The sequence below is a fragment of the Solea senegalensis genome, linkage group LG6 (genome assembly GCF_019176455.1).
Source record: "Solea senegalensis isolate Sse05_10M linkage group LG6, IFAPA_SoseM_1, whole genome shotgun sequence".
Lineage (NCBI taxonomy): Eukaryota > Metazoa > Chordata > Actinopteri > Pleuronectiformes > Soleidae > Solea > Solea senegalensis.
This window is the reverse complement of record NC_058026.1, coordinates 12,632,112-12,657,651: the sequence shown is the minus strand read 5'-3', so window position 1 is coordinate 12,657,651 and position 25,540 is coordinate 12,632,112. Positions and strand designations below refer to the sequence as shown.

At 38.5% G+C, this 25,540-nt stretch overlaps 3 protein-coding genes across 3 annotated transcripts; 1 reads left to right on the top strand and 2 right to left on the bottom strand.

The window, feature by feature from the left end:
* Window positions 1–2,649: 2,649 nt before the first annotated feature.
* On the bottom strand, window positions 2,650–6,955 carry si:ch211-243a20.3 (uncharacterized protein LOC100151507 homolog). The gene is made up of 4 exons (XM_044028909.1): window positions 6,688–6,955; window positions 5,148–5,262; window positions 4,840–4,969; window positions 2,650–3,475 (listed from the first exon to the last, which is right to left on the bottom strand). Exons 2-4 carry the CDS (start codon window positions 5,248–5,250, stop codon window positions 3,142–3,144), a joined length of 567 nt encoding a protein of 188 aa, XP_043884844.1. The 5' UTR covers window positions 5,251–5,262; window positions 6,688–6,955; the 3' UTR covers window positions 2,650–3,141.
* A 1,669-nt stretch (window positions 6,956–8,624) lies between these two features.
* Window positions 8,625–17,852, top strand: f8a (coagulation factor VIII associated). Its single transcript, XM_044028332.1, has 17 exons — window positions 8,625–9,078; window positions 9,436–9,702; window positions 10,375–10,496; window positions 10,997–11,122; window positions 11,228–11,338; window positions 11,415–12,966; window positions 13,659–13,705; window positions 13,845–13,917; window positions 14,710–14,869; window positions 15,057–15,125; window positions 15,248–15,368; window positions 15,485–15,577; window positions 15,863–15,927; window positions 16,336–16,417; window positions 16,527–16,573; window positions 16,980–17,035; window positions 17,155–17,852. Exons 6-17 carry the CDS (start codon window positions 12,908–12,910, stop codon window positions 17,234–17,236), a joined length of 954 nt encoding a protein of 317 aa, XP_043884267.1. The 5' UTR covers window positions 8,625–9,078; window positions 9,436–9,702; window positions 10,375–10,496; window positions 10,997–11,122; window positions 11,228–11,338; window positions 11,415–12,907; the 3' UTR covers window positions 17,237–17,852.
* Window positions 17,521–22,648, bottom strand: emp1 (epithelial membrane protein 1). Its single transcript, XM_044028333.1, has 5 exons — window positions 22,527–22,648; window positions 20,938–21,021; window positions 20,731–20,830; window positions 20,179–20,319; window positions 17,521–19,349 (listed from the first exon to the last, which is right to left on the bottom strand). Exons 2-5 carry the CDS (start codon window positions 21,010–21,012, stop codon window positions 19,189–19,191), a joined length of 477 nt encoding a protein of 158 aa, XP_043884268.1. The 5' UTR covers window positions 21,013–21,021; window positions 22,527–22,648; the 3' UTR covers window positions 17,521–19,188.
* Window positions 22,649–25,540: the final 2,892 nt, after the last annotated feature.

The following is a 25,540-nucleotide window of genomic DNA, read 5'->3' as shown; positions in this document are numbered from 1 at the left end:
TTGTACAAAACAGCAGAAAATAGATCTATTTGGGATAAATCTTTGATTCGTATTGTCCCCTTGCAAAATTGCTTTTATAACAACTTCAGGCCAGGATATGTGCAATTTATTTATTATCACAGACATTATGTGCACAGTTTAATAAGTCAAGGTTTGTTGATGTGTTTTTATTTCGTTTTTTTTAATATTTTGGTCAAAGGCGTAGACAGATGTTTTTCTCAAAGGAAATCCTTAATTGGTACAAAGAAAGCACAACAGATTATCTATGGCCTTTGTTTTTTTTCTACTGAGGTGGTCTCTTTTTATTTCCTCTTTGGCTTCATCTTCTGTTGTTCGTGTTTTTTGACGCATCCCAACAACATCCCCCGAGCTGTACAGATTGTGAAAAATGTACATACAACAGAAACATAGTTCACCCTCACATTTTTGTATGGAGAGAAATGACTTGCGTGAAGAGAGTCTTTCAAAATTTGATTGAATATTTAGTAAAACTGAGATTAAACACAGTCAGTGTGAAAATAAGTGCTGGGAAATATTATTATTCTGTCTCTTTGGAATAAAAGTGTTGAGTATAAATAAAAAAAAAATAAGAACACTCAGACATGTCTGTTGGCCTTGTTATTGGCACATTGTCATTGTCATTCACATCTGCCCTGATTGTATTTGACCTCATGTACATACATCATATTTGATATGTTTCATAGATCATCAGTGCATCAGTGATGATGGCTGCAGCCGAGTGTCCTGTGTATTTTCCTACGTTGCGTCTTTTGTTGTTTCCTCTCTGTCTTTTCTCATCCCATGAGTCTGGTTTCACTCGTCACGATGGATGAGACTCTCCAGACCAAAAGTGCACGAGAATAAAGAGGTGCAATGAGAGAGAGGAAGATGAGAGGGAAAAATGAGAAATGTATTTAGGGGAAGAAGGTGACGCAAACAGAACTGTGGAGTTCAAAGTCTCCCCCGTACCCTCACTCCTCCAAGTGGCTCTTTACTTTGAAAGCCTTGTCCAGCAACCGGAGTTATTTAAGGAAACTAGCACCTTTGAAAGTGTATCAGTGCCTCTCGTATAGATTTGGTGGGAGGGTTGGAACGTCTGCGTTCTTGGATGTGCAAACGCGGAGGGTGAGGCTGAAGAAATAATTGTTTTAATCAGTTTTATCTCTTCTCTAAAATCCGCCCTCTGGTCTTCACCATTCTCCTGTTCTTCGCCATCCACTCTGCTCGTTCACTCCCTACACCAACCCCACAAACTCGGGATGCATTGCAACACATGTAACTACTTCTTGACAATTAAGCGTTACCTAGCAACTGGCTCTTTTTCCAGAAATGGGGGAGAGAGAAAGGAAGAGAGAGAGTATTCCCACAGCATCTTAACTGGATTGGATGCAACAATGCATCGACAATACAAAACCAAAATGGAAAGTACAGCCTGAGCTTAACACCCACACATAGCGGTGTAGAGAGGAGTGAAAAAGGAGAGAAAGATATAGAGAAGGAGGGGGTGGTTGATGTACAGATTACAGAATGTAGAAAAAGAGAGGGAGCCATCAGCAAAACAAAAGACACATTTGCAGCAGAGTGAAAGCGAGAGAACCTGTAGAGAAGAAAGGAAAGAAAAGAGGAAGAAGATGCCACACACGATGTGGATAAGTTGTAGACAAAGAGGGAAACTGGTTGCTGTAGAAACACTTGGCAAAGTTTTAATGAAGACATAAAGTTTGATGCCTGTGCCCACAACACACACACACACACACACACACACACAGATGATCATCATACACAGACAGTTTAATTATGTTAGATAATAGGCACCCCCTGCTGGGCCCAGGGGGACACTGACTTACCTCAGCTGAGCAACAACAAAAGATCAAACCTTCATGAATCATTGTAATGTCACATCTGATTACGGTAGCAGGTAAGCACTGACACCCTGTGGTAAAAACACGACTGAGAGACTAGGCTAGTTAAGGACACAGAGTCTAGTTAAGGACGTCACTGGGTTGATAGGATATGGCGCTGAACTGACATTTTACACGATTCCTTTTGTTTTGTTTTGTTTTGTTTTGTTTTTCCCCCCAAAGTCTCTGTGAAAATTACACTTTCCACCAATCATTGCTTTTATTGAACTTTTTCCTTTAAACCTTTTTGACTGTCATTATAGACAAGCGGGGAACAACAACTTATTTATTCAATACTGTTTAGTTTCATGTTAGAATACTGCTAGAATAAACCTCTTCTGCAGCCTCCTCCACTGACTACACTGTGCTTGTACGCTGATTTATAGGTATTGGAGTTGGGTACTGAGGCGGTGAGTAGTTTGCAAGAGAGTTGTACTTACTTTTGTGCACAGCCACACAAAAGCATTCAAGCAAAATAAAGTGTGCCCAATTTAAAGATTCAGTATGTAAGTATTAGTGACATCTAATGGTGAGACTCCAGATGGCAAGACTCCCCTTTTCCTAAACTCATCTGAGAAATACGGAGGCCTTTGAATACCAGAAAGATTGTAAATATTCTTTCACAACTCTCTCCACCCTTCCTGTTGTTTCCTCCTCCCATCAGGTTTATGTGGGTGGAGCATTCAGTTTATTTATTTATTTATTTATTTAGTTGCATAGTAAGCTTCAGCTTCAAAAAAGCAAATGTCTCTTCTTCTAGGAAAATTGTATTTATTTCAAAGCGATTATGTACACTTTTACATACATACATACTTATGGGTCGTGCATATTGTTGCCAATGAACCCTACAGAATATTATATACTGGACCTTTAAGTCTACATAATGTGATTATGTGTCATTCAATAAAAGAAATTATAATAAAGCAAGACAACACGTGAAAACACCGACAATTAAAAAGTAAGTAAGTCCATCAGTTGAAAGCACCAGAAAATCAGATGCAGGAAAAATCACACTTAAAGCTGGACAATATTTGTTTTTAAGAGTATTTAAGCCTGGAGTGTGTTCCTGTGTATGTCATGTCATGACATCAACAGTTCAACAATGAAAAAGTGATGACATTTTATTAAAGAGATCAATCATCAAACATAATATTTCATTAAAAAAAATACATCTATACAGTTCAATGATGAATTTCATAGATTACATAATATTGGCAGAGCTTTCTTTTTTTTCATTTCTTCATCTGTCACTCTGAACCAGCATCACTTCTCCGTTCTTCAGGACTCTCACCCGTCTCCTCCTCACCACCCGGCTCCTTCTCGGAGAGCTACGCCTCACCCCCGTCCCTGGAGTGTTTCGGGCCAGGCTCGCCACCTCTCCTCTCAGGCTCTGAGGTGCCAAAATCCCAATACCCTCCTCCGCCTCCTTCGCCTCCCCCCCCTCCTCCCGGTAGCCGTGGTGACGGAGGAAGGGTTCCAGTGTTGCTAGGCGATGAGAGAGCTCAGTGATGCGCCGGTGCAGCAGGGAGACTTCTCTAAACAGGTCGTTCACTGACTCGGACAGAGGGCGCACCCTGCAGGAGGAACAGAGGAGGATCAGGCTCAGACATTTACCAGCAGCAACAACAACAACAACAGCAGCAGTAGCAGCAGCAGCAGCAAGCGTCCTGGTGCATGGGCAGAGATAACCCCCAACACACAGGCAGATCATATTGATAGGTGAATGAGATGATAGGGAAAGTAAAATCTGAAAAAGGAAAAGAAATGTATCAAGCCGTCAACACAAAGACGTCTGTTCATCCATTTTATATCATCAACACAATGCACGTTGAAGATTATTTATTTAGATTTATTTTAGTTCCACCGGTTTCCAGTTGTCTTCTAACAGACTGAGGGTGATGATGGGATGGTGGGAAGATACACATAAAAAAAAAAAATCAACAGATCTGTGCTCCCTCCAAACCTAGTCGTCTTGCCTAAGCCATCACACTTGAGGTCATCTGTATTTCTAATCATTTGGACTCTCTCGTCACTTTCTGTGGTTTTGTTTTAGTTTTTGTCTCTTTGACTCTGCCACCTTTCATCTGTTGCCTGTTTGTGGTGCATTTGGGTTCTCAGTTCACCTGTTATAGTGTCTGTAGGGTAATCTGTGCATGTGCCTGTTTGAGGCTCATATTGTTGTCACTGTATCCCGCATGTTTTGTTTTTGCTTATTTCTGGTCACTTCATATCTCTTATCTACTCATCACTGGGTCGCGGGCTTCTGGTTCCAATCCCAGCTGACATTGGGTGGAAGGCAGCGTCCACCAGCTCCATCGCTCAGGCAACACCTTGAGACAACTGTTAACACTCACACCCACAGGCAAATTACAGCGTCCAATTGACCTCTGTATGTTTATTGTACATGTGGGAGGAACTTTGAGAACCCTGAGAACCCCTCCCACACACACACACACACACAGGAAGAACATATAGTCAATACTAAAAGGCCCAAACTGGGAAGCAGACCAGTGTTCTTTCTGTGAAGCAACAGAATCTGTGAATCTTATTAATTTGACTCTTTTTTCAAAGCTGGGAACAAATGGAAATAACAATTTTAAAGCTGTTGGAGATAAATGTAATCAGGGCTAACACTGGCATGTTAGTGACATTAAAACCACATGTTCTATTCATGTGTACACACACTGAGTTAGTTTGTGTGCTTTTCGAGCAGCTGATTTGTGTATTTCTTCTGGTTACTTATGGAAAGAGACCGACTGCCTTCGTCCTGTTTGCAGTTAAAAGAACCGACTTACTGTCACTCATTTTCAAACCTTGTGTGTCAAAGTGTCGATTAACAAATGTCATTTCAACAGGGCAAACCCCATCCAAATACGAAATGGCTTCTCAGACAACATGGGGTGTATTAAACTAATGTAGGTTTAGGTTTGTAAGTTACCTGGAGTAGTCGGGCAGCAGTGTGCTGGGCTGTGAGTGCAGAAGAGTCTTGATCTCATTAAAGATGCGTTTTCCCCAAGCGTCTAAAACTCTGGTCACGCTGCGCACTGAGGCCACATTTACACTGTCCGCTGAAAACAAAACGCAACATCAGGCTTTAATTTGCGGCGTGAAAATAAATAACAGCCTGAAAGAATAATAAAACTCAAGACTCCCATACATTCTTCTTATAATTCCCTACTTCAATCATTTTGTCGCTCCGCGATCTACAAAACATTCAAAGAAATCAAACTGTGGTTAATAATTTACCTCCTTCTCTGTAGTTCCAGTGCCCATAATCCAGTTCATTCTCTCTGACGGCAGCTACCATGGCAACCGCCATCAGCAACATCAAGAGCGAGGGAGGGGTCATGATGTGCAGACGCTAAAAAAAAAATAAAGACAAGAAAATGGGGACACAAAAACTTAAATTTCTAGATAAACTTGTTTTAATGCAGAGCAGAAGAGAACATTTATTGAAGAGACACGAGTTCATGTGCCACTTTACAGTCTGCCTGTATTTGTGGGTAGCGGTGGCTCAGTGGTAGAATGTCTTGTCCCCCGTCTCTTAACCCCAAGTTTGTCCTTAGCAGATGCGCTGGTAGAATGTTAATGGGTCTAACAGAAAAATACTTTATGATTTATACCCAACAGTAAATGCAACATACTATATCAAATAATAGAAGTATGCATATGTGGGTATATGCAGAGGAAATACTGTAAAAATGTACTCAAGTTAAAGTAAAAAAAAAAATAGCTTGTTTCAAATTTACTCAGTGAAAGTTACTTAGTTACTTTTTAATGAGGTTGTGGTTCTTGTGTCGTGCAAATAGGACAAGGGGACACAAACCTTAACAAATTAAAGTGCTAATAAAATATGTAAACAAATAATGTATCGGTCAAAGGTCACAAATGCTTTAACTGTCTCACCTTAACGCCAGTTCACCTGTCCATCATTCACTGCCAAAGTTTCCAGTGTGTATTTTAATCTTTAATCTTTTTTTTTTATTCCAGCCAACAGTTTTGTACTCTGTTGTTGGACATTATTTAAAATGTAGCACAGTCAAAGTACAGTACTTCCCAAAAAAAAATACAAATTTTACAAAAAAGTACACAAAACCTACTCAATTACACAAAAGCGAGTAGATCTAATTCATTACTTTCCACCTCTGAGTATATGTATATAAGTAGTTACCTGCTATTATGTCAATTGATATACATGATATACATATGCTCTATAAATACAGACCATTTACCGAGACATTTAATGGCTGTTTCTGAAACTGCTTCTGTGCGATTGTCTCTGCAGGTAGCAGTGAGGTAAAGGCGTCAAGACTTCAAGTCTTTAAATATAAAGCAACCACCCAGATCAGTTAAAAAAAAACACTTTGCTTACAACTACACTTGACTGAAGGGCTTAACTATGCACTGTGAGAAAAGAATGACGACAATCAATCAGGCAAATCCAAGGAAGTTATTAATATCTGTTATTTACTCTGGCTTAATGACTCCAAGTTGGAGGGGAGGTGAAGGCAGGCAGCCCAGGAAAGAGAGCGAGGGGGGAAAAAAACAGGATTTCACTTGTATGACATAATCTGCGAAACAATAATGAGCCTGTGAGTCATTGTTGAGGTATTATGATGATGATGATGATGATTTCAGGGGAGACTGATCAAAGTCACAGTCAAACAATAACCCTTAACAGCTTGTTTCTTATCTGACAAGACTGTGTCCGCTGTTTTATCTGCTGCAGAGTGACGTTACAGAGCGGCAGGCAAAACTAACATTTAGCAAATGACTCTATACTCACAGTCTGAATGATGATGATGATGACGAGTCAAGTCTCAGATGTAGTTTGAGTAAAAGATGACTTTGCGTCTCTCTCCTCTTCTCTCAGTCACTGTTCAAATCTGTTCTTTTCTCTCTCTCTCATATTTTCTGGTGCTCTCTCCACCCTTGGTTCATCACTTTTAAGGTCATTCTGCAGACGTTGTAACAGGATGAGAGTGAGAAGGCTTAAAATTAAACATTTGTAAAGATCAGTGTTACACTCACTCCTACAACACGCCCATCTCTCTCTCTCTCTCTCTCGCTTTCTCTCTCTATCTCACACACACACACACACACACACACACACACACGCACACACACACACACACACACACACACACGCACACACACACACACACACACACACACACACACACAGCTGCTGCTGCCAGATTTGTGGCACATCTTATTTCGTAATATGCTCTATTCTCCTCGTGTTCAGGAGCATGTCAGTGGTTGTCATCTGTGATCTCACTCCTTTGCAGTCTCCACTTACTTACTCTAAAGAAGTGTGTTGTGGCCCATGCTCAAATCATGAGTTATGGATGTTTTTCCCAGCTCTGCTTCACGCCGTCTGCCCGTTACCCTCACAAAAGCTGTGCAGCTCATTGCATGTCATTTAGCAGACGCTTTTATCCACAGCGACTTACAATAAGTGCATTCCAAAGCTCAACACACCACAGTTTTATTCTGCAGCTGAACTAATACTACGATATCTGCATTTTTTTTTATTAAAAGCTGCCATTGTTCTACAACTTAGATTTTACATCAACAAATGAACACTGTGAAAAATGCTTCTTTTGAAAACTTGATTTCTGTGTGTTCCTTTAAGTATTTGTGTGTTACAGTAATCATACTTTTACTTGAAGACAGATAACAGTCCTGTAATAAAATCTTGGCATTAATATGAACTTGAACTCATTTATTACACAACACTGTACTTCATTGTTCTGTGGTTGTGGAGTGATATAACTGAAGGGCAGAACTTAAAGTTCATAACCATTCTCCAGAGAGAAATAATGCTCTTATGTATCCTCTACATTTATTAATCTGCAATCATTCTGCAGATTCAATAATATAAGTAGCAAATAAAGCATGGCTATATGAATACAGATTAGATTACGTAGTTTATAAACGTAGTTACACTCACACCCACAACATTAAAGTGACATGCACATGATTGTTGCCATAATTATAATCCTATATGTATCATCCTGGAACAGGTATTCATTTCAGCAACTTTAATTTTGCACATTATTTCAGGTATTGGTGGAGTAGAAGCATTTGCATAACATGGAAAAGAGCCATATATTGTAAATGAACTTCCGTCACATTTTGCTCCTTTAGTTGTGTTTCAAGTGGAAGTCTGTGTTGAGGAGGATTGAGGAGCTATCTTTGTTTTTATATCAACGGAAGGATTTAGATGGAAACACAGCAGATAAGGAGTAAAAGGACTGAGATCAAATGGAGGGAATTAGACTCTAATGACTGGCATCCAGATGTTATTCCACCCCCGTCTCTGTTTTCATTCTGTGACTGAGCTGAGGTCACAGTTGGCCTCCACTCCAGCCACAGAAAGAAAGAAAAAAGGAGAGCACATCAAGTGGGGAGGCAAAGCAAGGCAAGGGAGGAGGAAAAGGCAGAAATGAAAACAGACAGACAAGTGAATAATAACCAGCTGCACTTCAACATCTGTGCACCTCTCCTGGCAGACTTACTGCGGTGAAGAAGTCACACCACCAGCCACAGCTGGTTCACATTAACAACAGGCTGTTTGTCACCTTCAGCTGAATTCCAACCTCTCTCTCTCTCTCTCTCTCTCTCTCTCTCTCTCTCGCTCACACACACACACACACACACAACTTTCCCCCTCCCTCTCTTCTGTCTTTAAAAACACCTCATGACGTGGTGCTGCGCTCGTGGCTCACACTCTTACTTCTCCAACACCGTCTCACTGTGGAGGAGATCCAACATTACACTTCACTTAACGTCTCAAAGCCAATGTGAGAAAGAAAAGCTACCAGAAATATTCTTTCTGTTTTTCTAAACTATAAGCTTAACCTTCATCACATTTAAAATGGTTGTAAATGATATTTTCATGTGTACTAAGGCCCTTTTGTGACAGCGAGGATTTATTAAAACAAAAACCCAATTCTTGTATTTTGAGGAAGTTGCTTTGCCAGAAACAGGAAACCCAACACTGCAGTTCATACCAAACTGCATAAAGTCATACATAGCGAAAGAATCGAGAGACACAGTATTTGTGGAACAAACTCATTGAAGAGGAATATGAACGCCCCACTTTTCTTTATTCTGACTTGGATATTTGTATTTTTCCACGTTTCTGTATGCTTAGAAAAGGACACTCCAGGTAAGCCATTCAAACTCGGTTGTGACTTATATTTGTATTAATAACATTAATTAAGTTGTATGGATGTTCATTAATTGTTGTAAATTAGTTTCATAATTGTTATTTAATTAATTATTAAAGTTAATTTCCCTCATTGCTTATTATACTGTTTAGTTTGTCACTAAAATGTCAAAAAAAAGTGTTGAAATAGCACTTTCTAAAATACATATTGAGTTCATGATGATGAATATTTCTTGAGATGCACACATTATAAAAGCTACAGCCATAAAATAAACGTTTTTACTTGAAGATGACCTAAACAATTTCTTGATTGTCAAAGTTGTTGATAAATCATATTTTGTCCGTCTCTCGTTACAGATTTATACCTGGACAACACAGTCTTTGTGGCCTTTGCGGGTGAATATCTATCTATTGGCGGTACCGTCGTGAAGAGCAAAAACCAAAGTGTAGACAGGATGACATGCTCCGATCCTTTCAAAAAGCTGATATTCCGCCGTGACTTCCCTGCAGTGGATATCACACGGGAGATTCCTCTGACTGTGAAGCTAAAAAACGTGACCATCTCAGGAGAATACGTATGCCAGTACCACAACACCAAAGTGTTCTGGTTTCTCCAAGTGAGAAGTGAGTATGAAAAAGTTATGACAACGTGTGGCGTTTGCTTTAAAACAATCTATGATACAGAGATCATGTTGTTCCTAATCATTTTGTAATCAGTTCACTGTAAAGAGAAGTGGTTTCAGTCTATTTGACTCACGTCAGCTTAAATTACACAATGTCCCCTTGTGGCCTGGTCCCAAGTTAAGGTGAAAAGTCACTAAACTTTTTAGAAGTGAATGTCTGATGAACAAGCTCTGTTACTTGTCAAAATAAGCCATGAAGAAAAGGTGTTGACGGGAAGGTCAGCGTATCAGTATTCTGTGAAAAATAACATGATGTTTGTGAAAAGTAAGTGAACACAGTGTGTCTGTTGTCATTTTGAATTGTTCCATAATGCTGCAATCTTTACATGTGGTTACGTTTACTGATACTTTTACTATTCACATGTAGCCTGGCAAAAACCTACATTTGCTCATTAGGTTATAGTGTGGTTGCAATTATGTGTCATGCAAAAAGCATTTGATGTTGGAAAACAGCATATACGGTCGCGTCTATAGGAGACATGTTTGGCCTCAAGATGATAGACACAAACACACACAGGCATGAAGCCACTGAAAATGAGGGGTTTCAGTCTCAGTGTACTGTGCAGTAATGATGCAGCTCTTACACAGACTCTGAACAGTGTGTGTTTTGCAGATCATGGCTACAAGGAACCCAGAATTTTTGACAACACAGAATTAATCCCAGTGGCCGTCATCACTGCCACGCTTCTGGTTTTCAGTGTGGCTGGGTCAGTGTATGTCTTCAGAGGAAATTGGGTAAGATGGCGGACATTGAGAAATGGCATGTTGTCTAGATTTGGTTGCAATTAGAACATGTGGCATGTTAAGACAATTGTGTTGTAACAGACGACTTAACTTTGGGGTTTCTTTTCATGTCCCTTATGTTGCGATTTATCCATTAGTCAGTTTACACAAAACAATTTGAAATGGATAAAGGTCCACAGTGTCACATGATGGAGGGTTTATTGACAAAAAAGTTTGATTAAGTGTATCATCACTTAAAAATAAATGTAGCTTGGTTTTTGTAGCCACAGAATAAGCCTTTTACATATTTATAGAGGCTGCCACCTTGCACTGCCGTGTTTCTACAGAGTGCACTTTTGCATTTTGAAACTAAGCAGACAAGAGGAATGATGTCCATGATGAAAGTGGATTTTTACAGCTAAATAATTATTTAGTGTAAGGTAAATTGATTGCAAGAAATTAAATAATCTCGTTTGACTTCTTTCATTTATGTATCAAATTGTCATTTTTAGAAAGAGCAGATTACTAAATGTGGCAAAACTGGTGGAAAACAAAACCAGATCGGAGAAGAAAGGAAGACCAGCGAGACGGAGGAAGACACTGAAATAATAACAGCTCCATCTGCATCTTTCTACTGTGTAAGCACCTTTCTATTTATCAGTGAACATACTTGCATGTTTTATTTGACAACAATTTTATTTTTGTTCACCATCTTCTGTGCATTTATTTCAATATTTTCTCAGAGTCTACAAGTTCGACCCAGGTCCATTTATGACTCGCTGGAACATTTGAGTGCCGACAAGGAGCAGGACCAAAGAGAGACTAAACCCGACAAGACTGAACCACCAAATATGGTCAGCGCTGCACTTTAGATGCTGTAAAGTGGAAAACGACATGCAGTTGATTAACTGTTGTCTACTTCCTCCACAGGTCCAGCAAACCATTCAACTCAAGGATGAAGATGTATTTGAGTCGGTCTATGAAAACCTTTGAATCATAAATAAATAAACTTACTTCACCACAGTTGGACAATTAAATCAGTTTCAGAGATCATGGACCCCCAGTGTCATTATCACTGATTATCAGTGGATCAGTAATATTTTGATTTTAAAAACTAGAGTCTATCTAAATGTCACATTTTAAAAAGTACCCTGTATAAACTGTGGTGAGTAACTTTTACATATAAAAATACTTTAGGATTCATTAGACTCAAAACTTGTCAAGTGAGTTCACACAATGCTGATTAAGCCTGTCAGCTCCACACAAGTGGTGTTTAAATCCCATGTCACTAAAACTGCAAACAGGTTGGAAAATAATTGAAAAGAAAAATGACATTAGGTTATACTACTCAAAAACTCAGTCATTCAGCAGTTTGACAGGAAAAATGCTTTTTACTCACAATCCTCCTTCAGTCAGGTCTGATAGTACTGCTTGGCAGATAATGTTTCCTTTTTGTTGATCACAAAGGACAGAGGCAAAGTAATACAAATAGTTACTGCAGCTTTAAAATGAAAACATGCCACAAATGTGTGATTAGGAAAAATGTACCACATGGCCTCTGGCAGTGTTACATTTGTTATAAACTGAGGGTTGCACCTTCACTTGTGTCTGTCTCTCTCGAGTGTGTTTACAAGTGTGATGAACTGCGGCTGTGTAAGACAGTTTCATCACAAGATGCTGGATTCTCCCAACTATGAAGGGATTTTTTGTCGCACCACACTGTGTTCCACACAGGATTCCCCCTCAAGATCTGGATGTAACACATTATAGTCATTATGTTACATATGAAGCATTTCAAGAAATGAATTTCCTCCTGGAGCTAATTTTGTGTATTCAGTTTTTTTTAAATCTGAATCTGTACCAGTATCTATAATTGTTAAATACATCTACTGGTGTTAAACATTAGAAAGTATGTTTTGAACACAGGACTTAAGAAACTAACACAGGATTCTGACCATTACTTTTTCTTTTTTCTTTTTTAAATCTTCCAATCTATGTGTTACTATCATGATTTTGTCTCTATAACTGTATGTCTATATGGGAAACACAGATGGATCACATATTTATTCATTGATTTAATTAGCAGATGTTTGACTTTTACTAAAGATTCATTCAGTAACATGCATCAACTGAGGTTGTGATTCATTTATCAAAAACGTATGTCTTGGAACTAGCTGGAGACATTTAAATTTAAAAAGTAAATATGTATTTGGTTATTTTATTTTTTATTGATTTTAGTCAAATGGCTCAGTATAGTATGTTGTAGTAGTTTTTACTAACACTACTATGCTTCTATAAATAGGTCCCGCCCATTTGTATTTGATGACCAATGAAATCGTGATGTCTAGATTCCACGAGCCAATGGCAGCGTTGCTGTCATTTGGACTTCCTGGTCTTTTTTGGGTTTTGCTGCTACATCGACCATGGCTGCTGAGGGAGACTTTCTGGCGAGATACCGTGCTGTGTCAAACAAACTGAAAAAGTAAGGCGACTCGTTGCAGTCGTTTATTCTATAAGATGTTAGAATATCAGGGACTGGTGTAATGATAACTGACATCAATGCTAACGACACAGCTGGAGCTAATGAGCGAAGCTAACTATCAGGTCATCACCAAAAATGAGTCTCGTGTGTGTGTAACATTACGCTTTTGCGTCTGTTGTAAACTGTAAACAGCTTCATATCAACAGCTGTTAAGAATTTGGTCGCTGAGTTATAACGGAGTTAACAAGAATTAATGAATGGCTAACTGTGCTAATGTAGCTAAACATGGTCAGTGCTAGCTATTTACACATTCAGCTTCTCATTTCTCTCTTGATCATTTATGGTCGATATTTATGTGAGATTCGTATCAACAATGCCGATGTTTAGGCATTAGGACAGCCAATGGCTGATTTTTTATTTTTTTCTCCTTGTAAAATAAGGAGAAATAAATAATAATATTCCGGCCTGCATTTGTCTTTGCACTGCAGAGCTGTTAGATATTTTTAGTAAAAAATATTGCGTAACATAATATTCACATATCCCATATTGACTATTGTGTTGGTTTAATGTTAATGCTGAGACTGTGTCACCTGATGGTAGCAAGTGATTTGATTGCATACTAAGTAATGTTGTGATTGGTTGTTAGACAGAGAATAACACAAAACTGACAGATTTCCATTTCTTTTGTGCAGGCGTTTTCTGCGAAAGCCCAATGTAGCAGAGGCAAGTGAGCAGTTTGGTAAGTGCCAGTCTTGTTAATTATTTTTTACTTTATGATGATAGTGGTGCATGTGTAAGATAATAATGGCAAATGTATAGTTAAGTAGTTCCTTGTTGCTTTGCTTCTCATCATCGTGCTTTTTGTCTTGTTCTCAAAGGTCAGTTAGCCAAGGAGCTAAAGCAGCAGGACTGTCTGCAGTATGCAGCCTTTTGTAACCTTGCCATGGCTCGGTGAGAAGACTCCATCAAATTAATACAAATTCCACAATCACATACTGTATGCACTATGCAGACGCTTGGTCAACCCTGAGCTAATCACATACAAAGTTGATTTTCATGGACTGGATATCTAGTAAAGTATTTATGTGGTTGGGGCAAGGTCCTTTTATTTTTTATAAATTATATTTAGGCTATAGCATACCAATTGTAGATAATGCCTCTTTCTGTATATGCCACAAAGTCATCTACATTTAAAACCTCTATAATATTCATGTGGCTGAATAAAAGCAAATTTTTGCAGCCACATTCCAGAATATCATGGAAAATCTCTCCAGAAAAGTTTAAGCCATTACAACAACTTATTGGTGCTACAATTTTTGGTGTGAGATACTCAGTACAGCACATGTAGGATTATTGTTTAAGTATACTTTTCAGGGCCATTCAGTGTGACCGATAAATGTTTGTTTTTTTAAAGAAAATTGTGTAAATGTAGTTTGTGTAAGAGTATTAACAGTCTCAGGGGTTGGAATGCATTAACACTAACCGAAATCAATTAAACAATAAGTTAAACTTGTCAGATGTAAGACTTTTTTTTGTGTGTGTTTTGCTGCAATCTACAGTGTTAAGATAAAAAAATAAAAAAGGCACACCAGTTCTCTCTAGTTATTCTTGTCCCCCAGAATAAACCACCACATGGTAACAGGTGTTTTTAATTTGCCCATAGATAGCCCATATCATTCACAGTGCTGACATGTTTTACTGTTGACGTGCTCACATCTGTTGTTCGGAATGTCTTGACTGCAGGTGTGAGCAGACTCTTTTTAATGCTCCCGGAGAAGCCTTGGCATTAACTGATGCTGCTCGCCTCTTCCTCTCATCTGAGAAGGAGAACAGGGCCCTGCAGGCCCCAGGCTTTGATGAGCACCTTCAGGCTGCGCTTAACTGCTACAGCTTTGCAATTAAGGTAAACTAGGATTGCTTTTTATGGTGTGCTGCTTTACAGTTTTGCTCTAAAAATATCTAGTATTGTTATAGTATCTAATAGTAGTATTGGTGTTTTTTCCGAGTGTACAGACAGACTTTTGGCATACATTCTTCTACTGTGACCACAAGCGACAGGAGGATAACCTTTGTGTACAAATAACTTACAGGTGTTCATTGAGATGAACCAGCCTGTGATGGCAGCCAGTCTGTGTCTAGAACTTGGAAATGCTCTCAAGGTAAAACTTTTAATCAGAGTCTAAAGTTTTAAAGTCCCGTGAGCCGAATGTTTTTGATTTCTATTTAATGTTACATATTAGATTTGACATATTAACCTCAGCTCCTCTCCTGCCTTCTTTAGGAGATGAACAGACCAGGAGAGGCCATTGTTCATTATCAGAGGGCTGCAGAGTTGCAGACACAAACACCCATTGAAGCTCTGCTGTCAATGGGGGAAATAGCCACATGTAAAATTCTTACCCGTGAGTCGTCTGTCCCTGCAATTCTGATTTGTGTTATTTTTTTGTACAGTATGTGGATTTAAAGCTTACCTAACCTGGTTTTGTGTCATTTAAACGTGTCTCCTCTGTTTCTGTAGGTGACTATGATGGTGCTTTGTCAATGTTCACAGAGATGCAGTTGATGTGTCAAGAGAGAGGGTTGCAGCTGCCAGGCACCAGCACCCTTGTTGGTGAGGCTGTGTATTTATGCACACACTGTACCTCTGTTTATGAAGACAACATATTACTGAATCCTTAGGGTTAGAAATGTTTGAAAAAAATAAATATGCAGGCTGTGTGAAAATCATTCGAACTCAACAAATGGTATCAAAACAATTTCATTCAAAACCATTGTTTAAACACACTAGAAAAGACCTTGGTGTATTTTCCTTGATTCAACTGACTATAAACCTATTTAATAATATTCCTTAATGTTCATATTCTGCCTTTATTTTCAAAACATCATTATTTAAAAGGTGCATTTCTAGACATTGTGGCAAAATGTGAGATCTCCAGGGTACTGCTGCTGATGCTGCTGGAGGTAATTATGACAATTTTATAAACAAGATTTTGCAAGAACACAATCTACATCACAATACCTGAAGCAGAAAATACACTCACAATAATGGAAATATTTTAAAAGCTACAACTCAAACAAGTCACTTCACTTAATGAAAACATGTTATGAGCATTTGTGATGAAATGCACACACCATATAACCAGTGAAGTGATAATATTTCAGTGTGTAAAATCTCACTGTAACACATCACAGTGTGAAGTACAAGACGAAGTACAAGAAGAAAGGTTGAATTTTTGACATTAAAAGAAGAAAACATCTGCACATCAACAATTGATTATCTGCTCCACAGCTGCAAGTTGGATGTTGGATTTTTTTTTTTTTGCAACCAGACTCAAACTATTTAACCTTGGCTGTTTTTCCCCTGTGCAGCCTCCTCCTCAAAAGTTGTTACCAGAACATGCACAGACCCTGGAAAAATATGCATGGGAGTCCTTTGACCCTCACAGCCAAGGTGAATGAGCCTTAATAGTTAAAAAATTGAATTGCACACTTTTACTTTTTTGAATCTAGGACATGAGATTTGCCTGAAGTGTAAACGTGGATCTTTTCCTCTGCTTCAGTGACCTTCCTGCCTGAGAATGTTTTCCTGCTCTTGCAGTCAGTCGTGGTGAGTTCCAGCGTGTAGAAACGCTCAGTACACACACAACATTTCCAGGATTTCCTGGTTCTTCCTGCTTCATACAGGAAACATGATCACGTCATCATGGCCTTCACATGACAGTGACAAAAGTTGGCCGTCTGTATTTGCTCGTGAAATGAATGTTTTCTATTTGCAGCAATGTCTGTGTAATGAGACTTTTTCCTCATTCTTTCAATGTGAGGCACTCAATATTGGCAGATCCTTAATAAATGGTAATGTAAAGCAATGCTCTGTGCATACACAGGCTCTGTCCATATTATTGTTAGACTAGTTAGAGCATAAACATTGACTTGACTCTAGCTTGCCAAGGTCATCTGAATCTGTAGTTATGGTTTTATGCGTGTAGAGTTTTAGCAGCAAATCTGTTTTACAGATGGCATGTCAGGAGAAAGACACCGAGTCCCTCAAGTCTCTTCAGACTGAGCTGTGGTAAGCATTTGAAAATGTTTATTTCCATCATGTGATGAGGGTTGATCAACATTTCCATTGCTTTGCAATCCTAATTTTACATATTGATGATGTGTTTGATGTTTTTCTTTCCCCCATAGGCCACTTCTGACAGCTGAGCAAAACCACCTTCTCCACCTGGTGGTTCAGGAGCGAATCACGCCGTCTGGCCAAGGCATTTAGTTCAGTCCAGTTTTTATTCACTTCCTCTGGGAACAATACCTCAGATAATGGAACATTCCTCTTTCTGACTGGGTCTGTTTTAAGGCCTGAAGATCTTCAATGTTATAACTTAATTCAGACAAATGCAGACAACACAAAAATGTGCCCTTATATTGCACATATTTAGAAACAGGAAGTAGTATTTTAAATCGTGTGTGCTCTAACCTGAGTGAAAGCTATAAACTGATTTGTATGTAATAGAGACCTTGTGGATATACCAGTTGAACAGATGACACACCCATACCTAGAGTTATTTGTTTTATTAATAAATGATATGGCTTTATTCCAATGTAATTACAAACAAAACCTTCTATTGTCTAAATCTGTAAGATTGGTGAAATGAAACACCATTGTCCTCCATCCCTGGTTCACTTTATGTTCACTTGTACAATTTTCATGTACTTTTCATAGGATAGCAGCCAACTACAGACATAAAATCAAACATGATAAAAAAACAAAACACTGCATACAAAATGTTACAAAAATATAATGGTTACAATGTGCATAGATAAAAAAGGATACACTATACTTCAGTTGTAAAATAATGATACATGATTAAATCTAATTGTACTGTGAATTAAGGCTTGTTTTTCCTAATTGTTCAAGTTCTGCACTAGGAATGTTTTAATGTTGCCAACACACTGTACCTTCTCAGATACAGTGTGTTTTTCTCTTCATTCCTGGACTCTTGGAAACCTGCAGTAGTAGCTGTCAGCCTCACTATGTGTTTAAACACAACAATAAGTACTTTGATCTCATAGTAAAGTCTCAACTGCTAGATCTCAAAAGGGCCTTTAATGAGAACATTACCCTTACCAAAGCAGTAGTTTGACATTTTGGGGGACACATATAATGTATGCCTTTTTGTTGTTAGATGAGGGAACTGATTTCACTTATGTCAGTACATAAGGGTTGATTTAGCTTGGGACAGACATTTAAAAATAGAAATAAAGTCTTATCCAAATGTAAATTTGGATAAGATAACTGCTTATCCACACAAAAACACTTATGTTTTATGTTTGTTCGCTTAACCAAGATAAAATGTGTCAACTTAAATCTCAAACAATTTTCATTTTGTTTAGAGGTTGGTCCACTGATTGTCACGCTTAGACGGAGCCAAACGTCTTGTTTCACTGTTTTCAGTCTTGAACCAAAGCTAGATTCAGCTTTTGGATGTAACTTCATACTTGATACACAGATTGTGTTGAGTTTAATATTGACCCCCTCATCATTCTCGCCAAGAAATGTATCCACATGTCAAACTAATGGGCGTGGACTGAGTTCTTCAAACCAACATCAAACTTCAAACAAACAAACAACAGAAATAACTCATTTACTGAATTGCATCCGCACAAAAAAATATCACAAAAATTTGTACCCCAAAACTGCCCTACTCTTCTCTTTAATGAAACACTACCTCTTAATTTAGTAAATAGAAATTAATGAACAAAAATTGTTCACATCAAGTTCAGCCCTTCATGCTCTGCCAGAGTGAGTTGTTTGCGTTCACGAAATTCAAAATGGAATCAAATGGCTCTTTTTAATCATAGAATGCATATCATTGATTTTTAAAAATGCATTTTGTAGGGCTGCAACAATTACTTGATGACTAATCGACTGACGATATTGTCAACTATATGTGGGGGGTTTTAATAATGAAAACAAGCTTTAAGATTGTTTGCTTTTTCTGCTTCATATAACAAACGAATCTTGTAAACTGATTGATTTGTGGACAAAACAGGAAATTTGAAAAAAAAAATCAAAAATAATTTTGAAGTTTGGGAAACACCAATCAATTGGCAAATCATTCAATTATGAAAATAAACATTAGTTGCAGCCCTAAAATCCTATTCTTTGTTTCCCCACAGTCAAAGGAATACAAACCCAGCCCTGCCCTGATTCCTCTTATCCTCTCACTCACTCTTCTTCCGCAGGATGAGGTAGGTAACAGCTAGGAGGAAGGTGAAGACAAAAGAAATCCAGGCCAGGACATAGGAGTGTCCATACCCGCCCAGTGTTTCATTGGCATGAAGCTCAGCTGTGTAGATGGAGGCTGCTATCATTATACACAAGCCTGCAGGAGAGAAGAGGAGAATGGTGACGCATACGCACCGACAAGGCAATTATGAGGTAATTACTCTTCCTTTTATAAGACAAGGCTCTTGAACAAAGACGATGTAGCAGACGTTCAACTGCAATTACAATAAAATGAGTTTCACCTTACAACGTTAACTTTTAAAAACTTAGTACATGTCAAAACACCATTACCAAATAGCTTCTGCTCAGCACACAATGTGATAATAGCAATACCGCTAATGATCAATAATTAATCCATTTTATTGAATTGTAATATGATAGTATAAGTATTTACCTATGAAGATTCTTTTTTATTATAAGATTTGGACAAATAAGATACTAAAAGGGATATACATACCTTATTTTAATTCTTAGTAATGAAAAGTAACTTTAACATCTTAGTGAATATCTTAGTGCGAGTGTGAATAAGATTTTGAAAAATGAATAAAAATTAATGGTTTGTCAATTGTGTACCGTCAAAGCTGCTACGTGTTCTTTAATGATTTTTCAAACTTCCATCCTGACTAAAATGACACATGACTCGCACCAAAACAGAGGGAACACAAGTTCTGCAGGTGAACACAGATAGTTTTCATGTCAAGTGTAATCTGTCCTCAATAAATGACCCTTAATTACATTGAACTTGTGATGTTCAGGTGGAGATCCAGACTTAAAACCCTGTGTAACACACTGCTGTTGTAAAACATTGGATGGTGAGATGTGCTATATTGAGTCTTAACTGAAAACGCTTGTTGTTAACAGACACAAGCTGATGAATGAGTATTTCCTACAGCTGTAGGTCAGGTGTATGTCTCCAGGTTACTTACAGGCGATTAGCTGTAAAATGCCAGTGAAGGTGAACCTCTGGCCTTTGGGCAGTGTGAAAAGCTGGGCCACAAACACGAACAAGGCCAGGATGGCAAAAATACAGGCCAGTACAGAGGTGGCCTGCACAGTCTGGAGATATTCTGTGGCAGAAGCATAATAAGTCACAGAGTCAGTGAAGGACAAACAGACATATGACCACATTCACCATTATCTGATCATATCTTAGTTCTTAATTCTAAATAATAAATTGCAGATACAAATTATGATCTGATTTCTGAGCACAAAATCATGTAGCTGGGTGAATAAAAACAATGTTCAAATATTCTTTATCAATAAGATAATTCAAGATTAAGTTTTAGGCAAAACATTTCACTTATATGAGGTAATAAATATGTGTTATAAATATCTCAAAGTATGTTTAATAAATGTTTGTTTTGTTTGTATGTTTATAAAATTTTGCAGCTGTTTTATTACAATCCTTTCACTTTTCTCACAGAAACACAGAAAATAACACATGTGAGTATGAAGCTTTGTGTAAGTAACACATTTACCCTCAGGGTAGTTTTCCAGGTTTGTGTAGTGCCACACCGACTTGGTCAACTCCCACCTTCCCCACAAATCAGTTGACACAGAATCAGTGATCCACCAGGCCTGAAGACACAGAATTAACAAAGATATCAGGGTGCATGCAAAAGAAGTACAATCAAATGACTGAGCAGACCTTCCTTCCTTCTTTTATTGATAAAAAGTCTACTTACATTATCAATGGTGGCCACCAAAAGCAGGATGATGGTTGTAATGTGCAGAACAATGATTCCAGCCAGCACCAACATTGTGGCCTTCTGTAAACAGATAACAAGGAAGATAGAGGGACGTACACCCTTTTTTTTCAAGCATGAATTCATGTAATACAGACACACACATAAAGACAGATATACTTTCATTCGCATTTATTAACAGTGTGCATTTCCTGGCTAACGTCAATCATCTCAACTACATGCCTAACCCGAACCCTGGACCTAACCATTATGCAAAAAGTCTTAACACTTAAAAAGCCCTTTAAAATCATGAGAACCAGCTGAAATGTCCTCACAAGGTAAAAAACCTTTCAAAAAGATACGTTTGAATCAAAATTTGTCACAACAGCCTAATAAACATGCACACAAATGCATGTTTGCACAGCTATTTTTGTAGGCAGAGCTGGCTCTAGGCATGGGCCATATAGGCAGTTACCTAGGGCGCCATCTACTGGAGGGGGTACTGCAGGACAACCACAAAGGAAAATATATAAGTATAATTAAATATGTGAATTATATGAATAAAAATCTGCCCATGGGTGCCTTACTTCCCTACAAATGAACATAACTAATAAAATAATAGTTAAGGCAGAAAAAATAAAAAGAGAGAGTGAATGGAAGGGGCACCACATCCACCAAAATGCATAAAGCAGCCCTGCGTGTAAATACACTATATTTACTACTGTTCTTAACTTCATTCATAACCAGCTAATGTCTCACCCTAACGTCTTACCTCTAACCCTAACCAGTCCTGCCTCATTAGGACCAGGCTTTGGTCCCCATGAGGTGAAATGGTCCTAAAAAAAAGTCGAGGTTTTTATAACAGTAAAAAAAAAAAAAAATATTAAAAATAAATAAATAAATAAAACACGCGCGCGCGCACACACACACACACATCTGTCCCAAATAATCACTCTCACACAGAAAGGGGGGGAAACGGGGGAGGAAAAGTGTCGCATGCAAGTCCACACTCGTCCCAGCAGTCTTGAGGACACATTTTTGAATAACACACACAAGTTCCGATTAGACCCCACTGGGTTTTTTTCCCCCCTCTTGAGTATTTTTAATCATGTTATGTGTAAATGAACAGCTCTCTCTGCCGCGCACAGGAATCTTCACGCAGGAATGCCCACGGCCTTTTGACTGTTTCCATCGACAAGAAAGGCGCATTTGTTTGGACGCAGTTAGTTTGGACATTCCGTCACACACAGGCCCCGCACGATATAAAGTCAACATCTTTGAAAAGAGCGCGAGAGTACGACGACGGAAAATACCGACATACACACACACTTGTGACTTGTCTGTAGACAGTTGTGAAACACTGCTGACTCTTTTGCTCTGTGTAAACCCACAGTTTTTGAGTCATGCGTCATTTTATGACTTTTTGTGCGCTCAGTCTTCAAAGCGCCGCTGAAAATCTCAAACAACGGTAAAATACCCCCTTTTTAAGGCTCAGCATTTTAAAAGAAAAAGTCATGCGTCACAGAGAGTCACAGAACGGTCCGTAAAATGTAACTTTACGAAATGGAAACAAAGTGTAAAAACGTTACCTGAAAGCGCTTTTATCACACGGCCCGGGAGTTATTTGGGAATGTGAAACAGTGTAGACCCACCCAGCTTTGAATTCACAGCACACACATCACACTGTTTTCCCTCTCCATTCCCTATCTTTCCCCTCAGCAAGCCCCACCCATGAAGTTTTAAATTTTTCCCCCCTCGTTGAAAAGTCAGGACGAACCAAACGGCTTTACGTTCCCACATTGTAAAACAAAAAATGTCTACACAAGTTTTGTTTTTTTAACACATTACAACTTTAGATGTAGCTTCTCCCTCTAACGTTTTAAATGTTTGATACATCACACATACACTTTCCTGTCTGTATTTTACACACATAACAGTTCATTGTGCTCATAAAATGACTTCTAACCTGACAAGTAATTGTGGTACAGTGAGTCCTGAGGGACAGACAGTGGGGACATTGTCTCTTCAGCAGCGGTTACTGCGTTTTTATCTTTATCTACCAAATCACTAAACACAGTTTGTTATGGTGGAGACTTTAGAGTCCACTGATACTGACATCCTCTGCCCTGCCACTAAATTTCAAATTATAAAGAGTTATTTCTGGGTTGTTGTTTTTTAAATACATTCATTTAAATATGTTTATGTTGTGAATGAGTTATCTTTCCATATCAAAATAAACACTTTTATTTTGAAATTGAGTGAAATATCATTATCATTTCACGTTTTTCACTGACAAAACTAGACACTCCCCCACCCCTTCCTTATAGACTGTAAGGTATTAACTGTTGTGTGAAGAAGCAAAAGCTACCTTAGTAAGTGCTGAAATAAAAGCACTGACACGGAAAGCGACTAGTTATTTATTGTGGCACCTAAATTTGTTATTTTTCTCCACAGTGTGGGTCGATTGGTTTTTTCATCAGCTTTCAATATGCAAATAAGTTGACTTTTAGCTTTTTCTCAGTTCAGAGGTATAAGTAAAAGAAGACAAACTAAAAAAGTAAAATAAAAACTTGTAAACATACATGATTACTGGAAGCCACTCAAACCAGATTGAAATTATCTGACATGCTCGCAGGGGTGGGCCACACTGATATGAATGATGCAAGCAAAGAGCCACAAATAAAGGGTTTTAAAGAAATAATAACCATCAATAACCATCTTTATACATAACATGCACAGTGTTTACATTTCAAAAGTAATATACAAAAACTTTTTTTAGCTGTGACATGTTACCTTACTGATACATTAGCTTTCCTGTGAGTATTTCAAAATAAAAGTCTGGCTGTCACTTGTAAAATGCTATTAATAAGAAGGTGTGAAACTGAAATGTTTGGTCTGTATTTGCAGTGTCTCATCATACAGTATGTCTCACCATGTCAGAATTTCAACATCTCATCTTACCTCTGCCATCAGTTTCATTTTGTCATCACAAATGCTGATATCACAACGTTGAGCTGTAAATGAGTCAAACCTGAGGAGGTTGTGGTCCGGATAAAACTTGTTTGTGATCCAGCCCCAGGGCCTTATGTTGACCTTCTTTGTGCTAGAATCTTCACATTGACCCAAACTATGTTATTTTAACTGCAAACTGTCATATTTTTAATGGATAGGTATTATTATTGGCTGGCTGTAGTTAGATAATTCCATGCTATTAGGGAATTACTTGGCAGACAGTGTACATCTGGTCGAGCCTATTATCACCTGCCTCGGATTAAGAGAAAGCTCTAGTGATTATCGGTCTGCTCATTTCTACAGCAGAGCTTTATAGAACAACATTAAAGAACATTTTATAATTTATTATAAATATTCATAAAAAAAGCTAATCTCTGCCTCTGTCTTATCTGCCATCAGGCTGCAGTCTCTTGGTGAAGACCACGTGGGCCGATAGGGAATCTTGATCCCAGTATTACAGTGGCTGCCTTATACTCCAGGAGGTGGGATGAGCTTGAAAGAATAACTGCTCTTTGGCTGACAGTAAGTAAGAAAGTAAGTGTAGACAGGCTAACCTGGAACTATATCAGAACTATGATTATACTCACACTCGATTCATAACTGTGTGGTATATTAATATCAGGTAAAGTTAACGGTCCAGTGTGGTGACATCTAATGGTAAAACTGTAACAGAGAAATCCCCCACTCACTTCTCCCTTTGTCAGGGAACTACAGTGGGCTTTGCTGACCAGAAATCATGATGTTTTTCTTCATTTGCACAGTAAGCTCTGGTTGATTTGTTCAGTTAGGCTGCTGTAGAAACATGACAGCCTCCTTAAAGCACATCCATAAGGCAAAACACCCTTGACAGGCTGCCAGAGACAAACAACCACCCAATCCGCCTAATCCCAAAATTTGCATGTTTTTGACTGTGGGAGGAAACCAAAGAACCTGGAGAAAACCCACCCACGCACGCACGCACGCACGCACGCACACACACACACACACACACACATAGGATAGGCACACAAGGATAACATGCAGAAAGGCCCTGGTTGGGTTGCAACCCAGGTCTCCTTGCTCCAAAGCAAGTGTGCTAACCATTACATCAACTGTGTAACGGTCCTTGCCTAAAGTTCATATATGTTCTAAAGCTATGGAAACCAAGCAACTTTAATTTTAAAGCAAGTATACGCTGATACAAAAAACAGGAACGAAAAAATCACTGAAATGATGTTGCACTAATGTTGATGTGAAGTGTAACATCATCATGAATTATCTGCTGATTATTTAATCATGAATTGTTTTTGAAGAAGAATTGTTAAACTTCAGATGTTAAGAATGGCTCGGTAATTATAGATAAGTGACACACATAGTTCGTGTTTTTGGCGACAGTAGCTCAACTCAAAAGGTTGTGGGTTTGATTCCTGGCTCCGTTAGTCTATATGTCAATGTGTCCTCAGGGGGAAGACACTTGTTGCTCCTGACAGCGGTTCAGACAGTGCGTACATGGGTATTAAACATAAGTGAAGGAGCATGTGCTGCACATAGATGTGCTGTATGAAAGAGTGAGTGAAGTGGTGAAAACTGTAGTGTAAAGCAGCATTAATTG

Excerpts from the sequence above, each read along its gene's own strand:
- si:ch211-243a20.3 (XM_044028909.1), bottom strand. The coding sequence starts at position 5,250 with ATGACCCCTCCCTCGCTCTTGATGTTGCTGATGGCGGTTGCCATGGTA. Across the intron at positions 4,970-5,147 it reads CTGGAACTACAGAGAAGGAG|CGGACAGTGTAAATGTGGCC; the intron begins GTAAATTATTAA and ends TTTTGTTTTCAG. Across the intron at positions 3,476-4,839 it reads CTGCTGCCCGACTACTCCAG|GGTGCGCCCTCTGTCCGAGT; the intron begins GTAACTTACAAA and ends TTCCTCCTGCAG.
- f8a (XM_044028332.1), top strand. The coding sequence starts at position 12,908 with ATGGCTGCTGAGGGAGACTTTCTGGCGAGATACCGTGCTGTGTCAAAC. Across the intron at positions 12,967-13,658 it reads GTGTCAAACAAACTGAAAAA|GCGTTTTCTGCGAAAGCCCA; the intron begins GTAAGGCGACTC and ends TCTTTTGTGCAG. Across the intron at positions 15,578-15,862 it reads AGGCACCAGCACCCTTGTTG|GTGCATTTCTAGACATTGTG; the intron begins GTGAGGCTGTGT and ends ATTATTTAAAAG.
- emp1 (XM_044028333.1), bottom strand. The coding sequence starts at position 21,012 with ATGTTGGTGCTGGCTGGAATCATTGTTCTGCACATTACAACCATCATC. Across the intron at positions 20,831-20,937 it reads TGGTGGCCACCATTGATAAT|GCCTGGTGGATCACTGATTC; the intron begins GTAAGTAGACTT and ends CTGTGTCTTCAG. Across the intron at positions 20,320-20,730 it reads CCTGGAAAACTACCCTGAGG|AATATCTCCAGACTGTGCAG; the intron begins GTAAATGTGTTA and ends CTTCTGCCACAG.